The sequence below is a fragment of the Malaclemys terrapin genome, chromosome 6, assembly GCF_027887155.1.
Source record: "Malaclemys terrapin pileata isolate rMalTer1 chromosome 6, rMalTer1.hap1, whole genome shotgun sequence".
Taxonomy (NCBI): domain Eukaryota; kingdom Metazoa; phylum Chordata; order Testudines; family Emydidae; genus Malaclemys; species Malaclemys terrapin.
The window spans coordinates 98,835,612-98,852,350 of NC_071510.1; the positions used below are offsets into that span (position 1 = coordinate 98,835,612).

The 16,739-nt window shown below is 36.3% G+C and overlaps 1 protein-coding gene across 2 annotated transcripts in view; it reads right to left on the reverse strand.

The window, feature by feature from the left end:
* Positions 1-16,739, reverse strand: part of MAP3K1 (mitogen-activated protein kinase kinase kinase 1) — a 109,265-nt gene that overhangs the window by 19,622 nt on the left and 72,904 nt on the right. For both annotated transcript variants that reach the window (XM_054032019.1, XM_054032018.1), the window contains exons 3-13: positions 16,514-16,717; positions 13,551-13,751; positions 12,477-12,593; positions 11,713-11,861; positions 8,802-8,923; positions 7,157-7,238; positions 6,849-7,029; positions 5,115-5,405; positions 4,510-4,631; positions 825-916; positions 346-535 (exon numbers count right to left, since the gene is read on the reverse strand). In XM_054032019.1, coding sequence (XP_053887994.1) covers positions 346-535; positions 825-916; positions 4,510-4,631; positions 5,115-5,405; positions 6,849-7,029; positions 7,157-7,238; positions 8,802-8,923; positions 11,713-11,861; positions 12,477-12,593; positions 13,551-13,751; positions 16,514-16,717 — 1,751 coding nt within the window. The remainder of the gene's footprint in view (positions 1-345; positions 536-824; positions 917-4,509; positions 4,632-5,114; positions 5,406-6,848; positions 7,030-7,156; positions 7,239-8,801; positions 8,924-11,712; positions 11,862-12,476; positions 12,594-13,550; positions 13,752-16,513; positions 16,718-16,739) is intronic.

Below are 16,739 nucleotides of genomic sequence, written 5' to 3' on the forward strand. Positions count from 1 at the left end.
AATAAATAAATAAATAAGTGTGTGTGTGCACGTATTTTTATATACATTATAAAATATAAATAATACTGTTAAAGCTCATATGTACTAATTACTATTCTAGAAGCAATCTACACAATGCATATGAACAATAGATCAGTACATTGACAGCTAATATATTAATTATCGTATGAGTGTTTAAGTATATGTTTTCAGTAGGAAAGGCAAATTTTCAAAGCTGGCAACTAGCTGTCTAAATTGTGCATCCAAAAGTCAACTCTTTGCCTCGGATAACTTAGGCAGCCATTTTTGAAGACCTGGCCAACAATTCAGTTACAGAGAAGAAGAAATGAAATAGTTAAGAAATACCTGTCTACTACAGTGTCAGCCTGTAAAACATCCCCGCTGACAATGTGAGGATAAAATTCACCAGGGAATTCCAATAAAAGTCTGTCTATAAGACAAAGACGTCCAAGTAGGGCTTGCCAGTTGTTCGATTCAGTCTGGGTTCCAAGAATACAATTTAAGATGTAATCAACACCACCAATACCAATGGACCCTATGAAAAAATAGTTTATAAGATCAGAGTTAAACCAAGAGTCTATGAAATACTGATAGATCAAATCCTAGCTTACTGAAAGGTAAAGACAGCATGGTTATAAAGTACATAGAAACAGAACTTTTGTGTCAGAAAATTGAATAAAAAGTAGAAAATTCTCAAAGCAACACAGTTCCCTTTACAATATTGACTTTTGATACGTTCTTCAATATAGTTAAAATGATTCATGATATTTGCTTACAGACAAAATGTGACGATAAATTGCGTATGTACAATAAAGCGGTTTTACCAGATTTAAGTATTTCTCTACCAACTGCCAGCTCTCCTGCTTGGCCTTTACACATCTCCAACAGCGTTGAAACTGAAAGTTGGCTTGTGCGGCTATGGGAAATGAAAACCAAAAGTAAATCCCACATCTTATATTTTTAATTAACAACATTTTCACCATTAACATTTCTGGAATTGATATATCAATAGACTGGAGATTGTTTGATTTTCTTCATTAATGAGTTATGATGAACAAATTATTCTGACTGATTTCACATCATTTTCTCCCTTTATATCTTAAAAATGTTTTGGCATTGTTCACCTAGAATCATGCACTGCCTAAAAATCTACTGTAAAAATCTAATACCATGCATTCTCTTGCCTACATAATTAAAATCTAACAGTTTCTGAATTTTTATGTCTTCTGGAGAGAATCCTTTTAGTATAGAAAAAACAATCCGATGATACAACCTCGCCCACCTACATGAGTGGCCAAATCTTGGAATACAACACTACTCTGTTTAAAAAAAAAAAAAAAAAAAAAATGCTTATTTCACCTGATGTCATTCCTTTACATTTTTCAGATCAACACTTACTCTGTAACTGGACCAATACAAGATTACCATTCCAAAAGACATCTCTATTAATATGCAATTATAAGTGCCATATACTAATAACATAATGAAGCAGATCTGTATGGTATTTTATCACAATGGCCAATTGTGTGTGTGTGTGTGTGTGTGTGTAAATACCTATGGCTTGATATTATAGAATCATAGGACTGGAAGGGACCTTGAGAGGTCATTATGGAACTTTTACTTTCTAGTATATACAAAGGTGGAGAATTGAGCCTGAACCATTATATCAGTATGTGTTATTTTTAGGGCCGTCGATTAATTGCAGTTAACTCAAAAAAATTAACTGTGGTTAAGAAAATTAATCAATGGAATACCAATTGAAATTTATTAAATATTTGGGATGTTTTTCTACATTTTCAAATATATTGATTTCTATTACAACACAGAATAGAAAGTGTACATGCTCACTTTATTATTTTTGATCATTTTTACAGTTCAAACGTGTAATCAAAAGAAACAGTATTTTTCAATTCACCTCATACAAGTACTGTAGAGCAATCTTGATCATGAAAGTGTAATTTACAAATGTAGATTTTTGTTACATAACTGCACTCAAAAACAAAACAATGTAAAACTTCAGACCCTACACGTCCACTCGGTCCTTCTTCTTGTTCAGCCAATTGCTCAGACAAACAAGTTTGTTTACACCTACAGGAGATACTGCTGCCCGCTTCTTATTTACAATGTCACCTGAAAGTGAGAACAGGTGTTCGCATGGCACTTTTGTAGCTGGAGTTGCAAGATATTTACGAGCCAGATATGAGCCAGATATGCTAAACATTCGTTTGCCCCTTCATGGTTCAGCCACCATACTGGAGGACATACTTCCATGCTGATGTTTGTTTGTTAAAAAAAATAGTGAGTTAATTAAATCTGTGACCTAACTCCTTGGGGGAGAACTGTATGTCCCCTGCTCTGTTTTACCCATATTCTGCCATTCATTTCATGTTATAGCAGTCTCGGATGATGACCCAGCACATGTTGCTTGTTTTACAAACATTGTACTGTCACTGCAGATTTGACAAAATGCAAAGAAGGTATCAATATGAAATTTCTAACAATAGCTACAGCACTCAACCCAAGATTTAAGAATCTGAAGTGCCGTCCAAAATCTGAGAGGGAAGAGGAGTGGAACATGCTTTCAGAAGTCTTAAAAGAGCAACACTCAGATGCGGAAACTACAGAACCCGAACCACCAAAAAAGAAAACCAGCCTTCTGCTGGTGGCATCTGACTCAGATGATGAAAATGAACATGCATCGGTCCACTCTGCTTTGGATTGTTTTCGAGCAAAACCTGTCATCAGCATGGACGCATATCCTCTGGAATGGTGGTTGAAGCATGAAGGGACATGAGAATATTTAGCACATCTGACACATAAAGATCTTGCGACGCTGGTTACAACAGTGCCATGCCTACGCCTGTTCTCACTTTCAGGTCACATTATAAACAAGAAGCGGGCAGCATTATCTCTTGCAAATGTAACCAAACTTGTTTGTCTGAGTGATTGGCTGAAGTAGGACTGAGTGGACTTGAAGGCTCTAAAGTTTTACATTGTTCTATTTTTGAATTCAAATTTTTTTTGGTACATAATTCGACATTTCTAAGCTCAACTTTCATGATAAAAGAAGAACAGGAGTACTTGTGGCACCTTAGAGACTAACAAATTTATTAGAGCATAAGCTTTCGTGGACTACAGCCCACTTCTTCGGATGCATATAGAATGGAACATATAATGAGGAGATATATATACACACATACAGAGAGCATAAACAGGTGGGAGTTGTCTTACCAACTCTGAGAGGCCAATTAATTAAGAGAAAAAAAAAAAAAAAAAAAAAAAAAAAAAAAAACACTTCTTATCACACTGTCTGTACTCGGCTAGCTTGATTATCACTTCAAAAGTTTTTTTTTTTTTTTTCCTCTTAATTAATTGGCCTCTCAGAGTTGGTAAGACAACTCCCACCTGTTTATGCTCTCTGTATGTGTGTATATATATCTCCTCATTATATGTTCCATTCTATATGCATCCGAAGAAGTGGGCTGTAGTCCACGAAAGCTTATGCTCTAATAAATTTGTTAGTCTCTAAGGTGCCACAAGTACTCCTGTTCTTTTTGCGGATACAGACTAACACGGCTGTTACTCTGAAACTTTTCATGATAAAGAGATTGCATTACAGTACTTCTATTAGGTGAACTGAAAATACTATTTCTTTTTTTTACAGTACAAATATTTGTAATCAATGATAAATATAAAGTGAGCACTGTACACTTTGTATTCTGTGTTGTAATTGAAATCAATATATTTGAAAATGTAGAAAACATCCAAAAATATATAAATAAATGGTATTTTATTATTGTTTAACAGTGTGATTAATCGTGCATTTAATTTTTAATCATGAAATTATCGTAATTAATTTTTTTAATCGCTTGACAGCCCTAGTTATTTTGTATTACAGCAAGAATCAGTTCCCAACTTATCTGTTTGTACAGTGGATAGTAAAAACAGTCCATGCTCCAGAGGCCACAATCTAGAATTATTACAATTACTGAGTCCTGAAAGAATGGTACATAGTACTACAGAGGAATAAACAGAGAGGAATAATACTAGAGGAATATTAAGAACCAGACTAATAAAAGAGACTCAATTGGAATACCAAGCACTAGGTCAGGGCAATACAAGATAACCAAGAGTATAAAGAAGGATGGTGAGAACATACACCCAAAATTTCAAGTCAACATTTGTTGAGAAAGAAAAGATAGGCCCCATAAAGTCAACAAAAAGAACACTGCATTCGCTAAGTATTGCACATACTGAAAAAATATTATGAGGTGCCTCCAAAACACACCTAGAACTCTGTCACGGTAATTTGAATACTACAAAATAATTTCTCCAAAGACTTCCAGGACCTATACAACATATATTTATAGCCCTACTTGTGATCCACACCTCTTAATCTATAGCCACCAAGAGTCTGCATACTCTCTGCTTCTACATGAAATAAAAGTTCTGAATGTAGTTTTAAAAGATTATAGAAAACTTGAAGACCTACTGAATCAACCACCATACCTGTTGGCATCTGCACATTTAACTAATATAGTCTCTACAACTGGCTTGAGAAGTCGCTGTAGTTTTGTCCTTTCTGCCAAACTATGACAAGGAGTATAAACCAGCATGGCTCTTAATGTTTTCTAAGAAAGGGAAAAAAAGAAATATGAAGTCAGGTCAACTACACTTCAGCTTATTATAAAAACGTTTATAAATAGGTTTATATAACGCATATGAAACAGAGTGCTTATTAGTGTGACAAAGGGTTAATACCTTACTATAGTATATACTTAGTGTTAGAATTACTCAATCTGAAATCTGGTCTTATGAACATTGTAAGTATGATCAACACTCTAGCTCACTGTACCAGGCATCTGAATATATTTGGCCAGATCCTCAGCTGGTGAAGTCAGTGAAGCCATGCCAATTTACATCTGCTGAAGATCTCATCTATTCCCTTCTCAGACAATGCTTAAGAGCTAAATAGGGTCTGACTTTCAACTGTGATGAGCACTTACAATTCCCACTGACTTTTCTGGGAGCTGAGTGTGCCTATTCGTTCTAAAAATCAGTCTCCAAGCTACTTCACAAAACTGTCAAAATATGGTAAATAAACAACTACTTACTAAAGCAGCAACATACACTTTGTAGACAGGGTCAGCACAGACCATGGACAGCACACTGCAGCAGGATTCCACTACAACATCTCCTGAGATACCGGTCTGAGATGATCCACTAGCTGCTCCCAGAACTCCAGCACTTGTGTTGTTTCCATTGCTGCTTCCAGAATTTCCAGTGCTTTCACCATTAGCCAGTAATAGAGCACCACTAACATCATGGGAAAGACGTCTAAGTGCCATCTCCCGTATATTCCAGTTTCGAGAAAACAAGCAGCCAACTAACTCCATTCCAAATACCTAATAAAAGTAAACATATTCCATTTGACTTGGTTGCAAAACATAACATTTCAAGCGTAAGTATTTATGTACAGTATTTCAGGAAATGTCAAAAAAGGTTTAAAGGGAAAATCTTGTCTTAATCTTTTATGACAGAAAATATACCAGCAGTATCAGTTTTAAATATGCAGCCTGTCATATAAAATGAAATACTATGAATGGTAATGCATAGATCCTTCAAAGACTTAGCTATATTTTTGAAAATAATTATTTTCCTCCATTACATTTTTTTAAAATTCATTATAATTCTGAAGCCAATTACAAACTGCTAGTGAGCTTTACAGGGAGTAGTTCCCTTTGCTTCCTTCCTGTCTTCAGTGGGAAAATCCTTTCCGCATGAAAAGTCAAGATTGGTAGTTCTGCTGACAAAGACCCTCTATCCACGAATAGGTACAGACAGAGGGGACGCTAGTAGTTTCCCCACACAGCCTTCCTAAAGTGCCTCATCCATGTTCAGCTAGTCCCCTCTTTAGAGGTAAGAGAGTAGTTCATCTTCCATGGCATTCAGTACTTGGCATCTCAGTTATGGCTACCAACAAGAGTGTCTATTAGTGCTAATTATGTTTGCGATGTGACACCTGTCCACTAGGAATTAGGACCAAAAACACCAACTCTTTTTCACTGAAGAGGGTGTGATAGTCTCCAACTGAAAATCCCAAAGGAAAAAACCAGATTGGGGGTGGAAAAAGTTTCTGGATATTTTTTATTTATTTATTTATTTTTAAAACACAATCAACCAACTATGAAGCCGATGTGGTTCAGAATAATTTGTAGAGTACCATAATGTGCTTTAGATTGTGTCAGGAACTCCAAACACCCATATATTTCTAATTTATAAATGAGTGCACTTCAGAATTTTTTCATCTTTTTCATACTGTTTTCATTGCATGAGCGTAAGACCTCTGTCATACTTTTCTTAATATTCTTGGGTAGCCTACTTAGTAACTTGAACACAATACTCTGTGATATTCTTTCAGGCAGACTCAACAGAATTATGCAGGAACTCACTTTTTGCTGTATGGATGCTTGTAGCTATCATCAGGTGATTTCTCATATTATATTTTAAAAATGAGCAAGCAGGAGGTGCATAACAAAATGGAGCTTTGAAAGAATTTGGAACAGGGAGAATAAAGCTCCGCTGTTGAGCTTGCATTAAAATCAAAAGAGGGGTAATACATTTCCAAAGCATCTGCTTGCTGGCCCATATGCACAATGACAGTGGCTTCTTTGGAGGAAGAAACAAGACCTGGCACAAGTGGTTTTGCACAGGCAGCTACTGGGATGACCTTACCTTAAAAAAAAAAAAAAAAAAAAAAACAACCACACACACACACCAGGGAAAATCCCACCTCAAAATGACAAATTGTTTTAATTTGAAATTCACTTTGTAAGTTAAACCGTTACCTGAATCCATGGCTCAGCTAAATCTTTATAGGCGGAAGGGATCTGCTGAACCCCATAATGAGTAAGGTTAAAATTACTATCTTGTGTTCTCCTTTGCGATCCACCTGTAGGCTGCTGCTGATTTTGCTGTTGAACCACTCTGAGAACTGAAGGAGAATCCACAGGGCTTGGCAATTCATGACTACAAATAAACAATAAATATTTAATGTGGATGAAAAAATTAAACATTTACACACTTTAAAGCTCTATACTTTAACTACAGATCCAGAAATGTGAGATTCAATCTGTTCAGAAAACTGAATACTTACCTATAGAAATCATGAGATCTCCACTTAGATCTACAAAGAGGGCATATAAGTGGCTCTCTGTTTCTTCTACATTCTTCTGCCCCTGAAATGCAGTAATCACAGAATAACATGATGCCTAAAGCATATTATAGACTTATGGGAATGTAAAAACAAATGTATGGTTATAAAAATCAACAAATTAAATAGTAAATTTTACTTTAAATTAGAATATATCCTTTTCCTGATAAGGTAAATGTAGTTCTGAATTCAGCTGTCTACAGCATATTGTATGGTTTACAAGACAATCGAGGCATATTGGACCAACTTCTGTTGGGGAAAGAGACAAGCTTTCAAGCTTACACAGAGCTCTTCCTCAGGTCTGGGAATGGTACTCAAAGTGTCACAGCTAAATACAAGGTGGAACAGATTGTTAAGCACAAGGAGTTAATGTATGTTGCAAAAGACCATTCAAGATGAAGTGAGCAGTTAACACTCATTTGTCCTATGACTGCAGTGGTGTTAAGTGGCTTACAGATTGTTGTAATAAGCCATAAACCCAGACAGTTACAGTTTATACAATTACAACCCATACTCATGAGGATCACATCCTGAAGGAAATCTTACCAGAGCCCCAACTTCTGCCTACAAATAACCCTCCAACCTTGCCGAAGCCATAATCAGAAGAAAGTTCCCCACACCAACTCAAAGCAATACCTGATCCAGCCATAACAGATGCAAAACCTGCAGCCATATCTCCCCTGCTCCGATGAGCAATTATCCCACCCTCAATACACCTACAGATGCTTATCACAACACACCATTACCTCATCCTGTGCACTACATGCTCCGACCATCACTATATGTGGGTGAAACCAGACAATCGCCATGCTCCTAAATGAACTCGCACAGAAAAGTGATAAGACAAAAACACCCTATCAGTCATGGTCAAAAACTTTTCACAAAACCATCACCCTGTATCTGACCTCTCAATCCTCATCCTCAAAGGAAGCTCCTTCAAAAGACAAGCCTGGGAACTAAAATTCATAACTTGAAATCATGGACTCAACAAAGACACTGGATTTATGGCTCATTATAACAATCTGTAACCCACTAAGCCTCCTTTGTCCTACAACTGTAGAGGTATTAGCTGCCCACTTCACCTTAAATGGTCTCTTGCAACATGTTAACTCTTTATGCTTAACAAATTTGTTCCACCTTGTATTTAGCTGTGACACTGAGTATCATTCCCAGACCTGAAAAAGTACTCTAAGATTAAAAGCTTGTCTCTTTCACCAACAGAAGTTGGTCCAATAAAAGATATTATCTCACCCATCTTGTCTCTCTAATATCCGAGGACCAATACGGCTACAACTACACTATAAATTTTAACCACACTTTATTTGTGCTGCTTCTCCTAAGGCAACATTGTTCATTTACATTAATCACGATAGTCCACATTAATATCCACTAGTTGACAGAGTTTCAGTAAGTTCTCCACAAGCAACACAATGAAACAGAGCTTCACATTCATCTTTCAGGTCTGTATACTTTTAATATAAAGCTTGTTTCATTAACTTGCATTTCAAAGAATGGGTATCATCTATACTACAGTTTGTTTATGTATTTAAAGTCACCAGTAATAAATGTAAAAAAAACAATGACATACAAATTGACATGCAGTGATGATGTAACTTATTCCTGCAGCCATCTTCACACACAGTCAGGCTCTCTTCATCCAGCATGCCTAACAAACAAATGGGGCACATCTGTTCTTCTTCATCCTTCATACTATAAAAAAACCCAGACATTAGCAATATGAAAAATTGCACAGATCAGAAGCTAATATAGGCATTAAGTCAAATACTGATTAATGATCAATGCTAGTTGTCATAATACTCTATAACGGCATATCACATTAAAACAGTTAAGACCAAGAGCTAGGAGCCTCAGTGAGCGGCGTGATTTTCAGAAGTGCTGAGCACTCAGCAGCTTCTGTTGCAATCAATGGGATCTGCGTGGCATTCGGCACTCAGGAAAATCAGGCCACACAGCTAAAAAATGACTTAGGAGCATAACTTTAGGGAAAGACACAATTTTGAAAATCTTGTCCTAAAGAAATCTACTTTGCTGTTTACTCAATATTTATGATTGGAATGATTAAGGAATTATTAGTAACTTATACATTGAAACAAAACATATTTCTTCTTTGTTACACTTCATCCACCACTCAAGACATTTGTTCAAAAGTTGCTCTTTAGACCATCACAGCAGGTCTTGAATACTATTTGATGAACATGTGTAAAATTCAAAAAGCAAATGTAAAATAAATATAGCTGCTCTATATTTTTGCTGCAAGCAGGTGTAAATATTTACCGCATTCTCGTATGCAACAATATACTAATCAGAACTATTTTATTCAGATCAAAACACCAAATTTTTATCAGCTAAATTTTAGATGTACTTTCATTTTGTTTTCTACCATTAAACAATTACCTTAATTTCAAACTAATAATCTGAGACTACAGAGAGTTTATGATTGTATTTAAATTATACTGACAATGTATAATAAAATAGCTGAAATTTACCTATCATAACACATTTTTGCACATGGGCACAAATATATATTTTAATTATAATCATTAAAAGACAGAAATAGGAAGAACGTGCTTGCAACAAAATGGAACGGTGTGGTGTCAGCTTGCATTTGTGGAGGGACGGACAAGGACAAGCCGGACAAAGGTGATTAAAAGATATATTACCAGTTATGCCATTGTATACACCTACATAACTTGAAAAAAAACAACCTACATTTGTCTGGCAACAGTGAATTAAGTTATGACTATAGAATTGTATATATTTATGTTTTATTTGTGTATTCATTGTGCCTTACACAATCACTTTCATTTTCTAAAAAGTTTTTCAATAGAGATTTTTTGCAGATCTGAAAAATCCACATCAGTAAATTTACAGTGAAAAATGTTCAGTCTACAGTATCCTAAAAATACAAATTTCAGTGTGGTCATAACTGTATTATACTTTTTACTTTCAAGAATTATTAGTAATCCATTAATTTAAATAAAGTACAACAGAAACAAAGATTGTGTAAACTTATCTCTAATGAAATGGAAATATAGTAATACAGTGACTGTTATATATGAGATAACATGCCAAAATGGCTTCACTATAAAACTATTGCAATACATTTTGCTATATCAACAGCTGCGTGGGTTTTCTTCAGGTGTACCCTAATAATGCAACAATGTAATGTAATAAATCAGAAAGTTATCTAAGTTATTACTATAACAAGTCTTCCCAGACATATATCTAACTAAAGGAATTAATCTGTCAGAAGAATAATTTCAGGGAAACAATTGTAGTCATTTAACAGATCTGTATGTGTTTATACATAAATATGTATTTACAATGAAACAGTCTGACAGGGAAATACACAGGCAACAGGAAATACAAGGCAACAGGAAACCATGTTCATGATCTAAAAGCACAAACTGAAAACATGCCTAAATATATTAATTTTGCCAGATGAACACTGTAGTCTAAAGTAATGTACCAAGATTATTTATTAACATAAGGTTCCATTTTATGCTAAGGTAAGAAAGTGTCATTTTTGGTTTTCTTCTAAGCATCCTCAGAGGCGCATCCACCATAGTTTATTCAACCAATGTATATATTCACAGAAAACATTTAAAAAAAATTAAGAACATAAGACTAATAAAATGAATGTTATTCATTTTAGCCCCTAACAAATTTACAAGATCCGTTAAGCAAAAACAATGAAGTAAAAATAAAAATTTGAACCAGCTTTTCAAAGAATCATTAACTTTACTAAGCTTAAGTACTGGAAACATCATAAATATGCTTCCAATATGGTATGTGCCAGAATGAGACAGATTGAAAAAGAAAATAAAAAAATCCTTTTAAAATAATTTAGTTACTCAATGTATATATGTGGCTCAAAAGTGAATTTTGTATGTGTGTGTGTGTATACACACACACACACACACACACACACACAGACACGGAGTATACTTACTTGGCACTTGCAAGCATATGACTGTTGCTTCTAAGTGATATAGCTTGCTTTCAAAATTATTTGCACAGGAAAAAATGAGATATTTCCACATTTGTGAACATTTGCATGCATGCTGCATATAAACACATGCGCACACACAAACACGTCAGTTTTGGGAGCTAATGTGTACTCCAGTCTTAAAAATGATTGCATACTTTTTTTTTTTAATTTTCACTTTGAACAAGGAACAAAGAATAGATTCTCTGCAAAACATCAATATCGAACACATTTTTCAAACAGGTCTTGTAAATTCAATATGCCTGTGTTGGTATCAAGATGACTGATGTAAACTTGATTGATTTTTTTTTTTTTTTGCATACACAAAATTATTTTGTGACTTAAAATGGAAGCAGCTTTAAATAGATTAAAATAAAATGTAAGTGTATCTAAACCTCCAAAATTTGGGGGCAGGGGGAGAGGAGGGAGGGCACGGTGAGGGAGAATGCTACAGAACAAAGCTTTTTAATCCCTTTAGAAAAATACTAACCTGTTTTCTGAACTAGATGTAGAGGTACTAGATGATGACAACGTATGAGAATTTGACATGCGTGAGACAAACTTCTGGATGGTGTTACGAGATGGAGCTTTGATCCTTGAGCTACGCCTACTGTGATATTTCTGGAACAAACTCTCAACCTAACATTGGGAAAAGATAGTAACAGTAGTATTTATGCTATAAATACCTCACACATAAAAAGATGTTCTTGAGATTTCAATATTGATAATGAAATATATTTATCTATATGTTTATAACACATTATTATTATTAAATTGTAATTGCAGCTGCAACAGCAGGGATTTCACTATGGTCTTGAGAATAAAATGATTTGCAAGGAACAAACTAATTTACATAAAAATCATTAGGTCCATTTTTCTTTACTTTGTACAAAGATTGTGTGGCAGAAACTTGCTCAGCTTAATAATTTACTATTGAGACAACAGATAAGTGATACACTACAGATGCTGATGAAAATATAAATTTAAATTAAGTGGAAAAGAAAGTTTTATAGCATATTCACTGAACCAAAGATTTCTACTTTTCAGTTGCTCCTTTTATTGCAAAAATATTTTTCTAATATTTAGATAGTTTCAAAAACTAACACCCAGAAACACTGGCTAAATTAAAAACTTGTAACTCTATTCCTTTAAAACTTGGTACAGACTTCAGCCATTTTAAAAACATGCCCTAAAAATGCTGTAACTTTGTGTGTGTACTCACATCTGCTATTAAATACATCAGGAATTAATTACCTCAAAATTCTTCAAGGTCTTTCTCCAAAGCATTGGGTCTGGGGGTTCTAACTGGAACACTCGAAGCATGACAAACAGCAAATGAATACAAAATGTTCCACGCCCGCAACTGCATGTCTACAAAGAAACATATAGCAGATTTAGGGCTCTAGTGTGGCTTGATACTTACACATGTGCACATTCTTCATTTAAGCACCTACACGGTCTAGTACTTTGCCCAGACAGTGAAAATACAAGACCATGAATGGATGTAGAGTGAAATTAAACTTCTAAAATGTGACTAATGCTTCTGTTCTTCGTCAAGAAAGAAAGAAATGGGAAACAGCAAATTAGCTACTTTTCTCCTGACACTTTTCCCCTCAGAGGCTGTAGTTACCATTCATAACAAGGGATCTTATGCACCTGTTCCTCATATCACCCAGTACGAAGGCAATCAAGAAATTTTTTTCTGCCATTTATAGGCCTTTGCACCCTGTTCCAAGAACACACAAGTCTAGTTGTTCCCTACTGAATAGTCACACCATCATTAGGAGGGTCTATTTGGAGAAGATCCCATAGCAGGTATTAATACTACTATGAGACTGTTCAGAGAGCTTTCATATGCATTTGTTCTACATTTACCAGTGAACAGTGTGTATATATATCCAGGAAGTGTAGACCATAAGACATAGCTATAAGAAATTAAAAGTGCCTCCTTGTAGTGGAAGGAGCAAAACAGAAAGTGGCAAAATTTCAGCCAAAATAGTAGCTAGAAATGAATATCACATCCACTGAGGGAGTGTAAAATGGGTGAAAAATAAATGTGAAACACTAAATTTGCACATTATCAATGATTCCTCCGCTAAATTAAATGGATTTTTAAAAGAAAAGTGTTTGCTCCAGACAACCTAATGTCTGAAATATAGCTGGCACATAATCATCATACGTACACAATACACCTTTTAAATGCTATTTCATAGGATAGCTAAATATCTAACTTTGTTTTATGAATTTATAACTTCATCTAACTTGGTTCTATACAATTTCCAAACTCTGTAAATAAAAAATATTGTAGGCATGCTAGGTGATTCCTACCTGAGGCCCAATGAACACCCTATACTTGTTATCAGGGCTGTCTCCTCCAATTAAGAAAGAATTAGGTCCTATCTGCTGCAACAGGTACAATCTGGCTCGCATAACTTTGTTGACACGACGATTTGTTTCCTCAGGGCTATATGGTGAGAAGCCATCTGGAGACGGAGCTCTTCGAGGTGGTGTTATTCTCCCACTTTGAAACTGCAACAAAATTGTTTCCAATATCAACTATTTCTCTCTTCACTATGAAATTATTACACAAGACTATTATTTGTTTGTTAAGCGACAAATATAAGCTCAACAATGCTCTCAGCACTGACCAGAACGCAAAATGAGAAAAAGTCCCTACCTTAAAGGGACTACAAGGATTATCAAGGTGCATTTATTTTCTTCCAGGCTCAAATCCAGCAGACATCAGATGCAGCAAACATAGGAAGTTTTAAACAAGCTTGTTGAAATATTAACAGAGGAAGTAAAAATCCAGTAGCTGGCTTTTATTTTTCTTAAAATTTTTGTTCATTGATTTTATTGCACTATTTTACCTGAGTAATTAGAATTGAGAGACCATTATGGACTTGTGAAGGGCAACACTGAATACTGGTTCTGTGAGATGAAATTTCTTCATTTATAAAGTATATTAGCACTTTTAAATTCTAGCCATTGAAGAATAAGAGTTTAAAAGAAATTTTCAAAGGAAGATATCAGATAAAAGATGAAATGCCTCTCTCTTGTCTTAACTATGCAAACAGATTTCTCACTTAGGCCTCTATATTTTTTATTCTAAAAGAAATGACCCAACCTAGTATCAAAGTGCATTTGTCTTCACTTGAATTTCTCTAACATATTAAGATTTTTTAATACTTTTTCTGATGTTAAACTTAGTATTGCCACTGAATGGTTGGAATTTAATTGGAATTTCAAATAGTGAAGTAGAAGATTGTAAGTGAACTATTCTTGTTAGTCATTAATTCTAACATGGACTAAACCAGGGGGTTCTCAATCTTTTTCTTGCTGAGGCCCCCCTTAACATTCTATAAAAATGCCAGGGCCCAGTGGGGGCAGGAAGGGGGAAGTTGGGGCTCCGGGCCAGAGGGGACACCCTTGGGCATAGGCATAGTTTGACTTCTATTTGGGGGAGCAAGGGCTGGTGAGGCACGAGCCAGCTCCACACAGTGGGGTGCAGGGAGGGAGCGCAACCTCCACCCCAACTCACTCAGGAGGTCACTAAGCCTGTCTGGGCTGTGTGGGGACACAACCAAAAAAATATAAACTCTAAGGGGGGACTCAGCTCAGAAAGTTTGAAAACTGCTCAGGGTGCAGGGGGGGATAGCTAGGGTCTGTGTGAAGTGAGAGGTGTAGCTCAGGGTGCAGGATGACCAGACACCCAAGTGTGAAAAATCAGGACAGTGGGTGGGGGGTAATAGGAGCCTATATAAGAAAAAGACCCCAAAATCAGGACTGTCCCTATAAAATCGGGACATCTGGTCACCCTAGCAGGGGGGGATAGCTAGGGGCTGTGTGCAGGCAGGGGAGTAGCTCAGGGTCAAGCAGGGGACAGCTAGGCAGGCAGGGGAGTAGCTCAGCCTCAGGGTGCAGGCAGGGGGTTGTTAGGGGCTGTGTTGGGGGGGCTCCCAGTGCAGCTCGCAGCTTCAGTGGGCAGTGGCTGGAGCTCCCGACTTCAGTGCTGGGGCTCGGGGCACCGGGTTTCAGTTGCAGAGCTCTGTGGCCACCCTGAAAGGCCTCATGGACCCCCAGGAACCACTGGACTAAACTTTACTTTTAAATTAACTTTATTTCCAGTGACAAAAAATTACGAAAACTCATTCAATGGAAAAAAGTCCATTAGCTACAAATGGAGGAAAGGCAAAATTAATTTTCTTAATTATAATCTTGGTCTCTCCTAGCATGGTGTCACTGTTCCCAACGGAAGTTACAACTCGTGGCATTTCTGACCAATCAGTTGAAAGGAAGCAGAGTGCTCTTCTTGGAAACTGAAAGTCTACAGCAGTAGATCTATCACGGGAGAAAGAAAAGTAAACTGCACGCATTCTACCTCGTGCTCGGATATAATGCTGTTTTCTGTAGCAACCCCATGTGCTTCGGCCAAGATTTTCAGAAGTGGAAACCTACAGTCAGACTTCTTAATAAATCAGGCCACTTATTTAGGAGCCTAAATTGGGATCCAGGAGCTTAACTTAAGGTTTAATTGCTCTTTTGCCAAGTGGTAGCAGATGTCCAGGGGCCCGTGCAGGTTGGCTTCCCAGTGACAGAGATATCAGTGAAATGGAGTCTAAGTATTCTATACTTATTCTAAGTAAAGCTTGTTTTATTTATACACTTACACCAGTTCTGGAACAGAGGTGTTCACAAACAGCATGTAGGCAATTGCTTCTTTTAGAAATCTCAACCCAAAAACCAACACCTGGTTCCCAGGGAGCACCTCTGCTTGAAGAATTGACTCCACTCAAAGATCCAGGAAGGGAGCAAACTCTGCCACCAGAACTTTACATAAGCAAACTAACACATAGCATGTGTCTTTCCAACACTGGATACTTTCTCATGTGCTAAGAAAAAGATCTTGGAAGACTATGGGTAACAGCACCATCTGGTGACACCTGCCATAACAGATTCTATTTTTGAAAATCTTGATCCAGGTTTATTTGCTACAAAAACAACAGATCAAATCAAGCATGGAATCGCATCCTTCATATTTAGTTTCCTAACAACTATGAATGTAATATTTATTAGGCATACCACACGTTTCATTATCCTAAGTAAAATCACAAGTGGGAAACCCCTTTGAACATGCATCTTCTCTCCAAAACCAGTAGTTAGAGATAGCCTTTGTTTACAATTCAGAAGTACCAAATTTTGACATGTGTATAGCAATACCCCCTCTTCCATAAACGGTGACATCTCAAAATAAAGTCAAAACGATAATTATATTACATTTTCCAACTTACAGGCACTGGAGATACCCTTTTTCTTCTAACACCTGGTGATTCTGATTTAACAGTTCTAGAGGATGAGGATGAGGAGCTACTAGGAGAAGGGCTACGTCTTCCTTTCTGAGTTGCAGAAGCATTGCTTTGCCCTTCAACGTGAGGTTCTATTGATAGTTTGTTGCTTTCAGAGCCATCACCTTTCACTGGGATTGGTTTTACCACCTTGTAGGAAATAAGTCACATA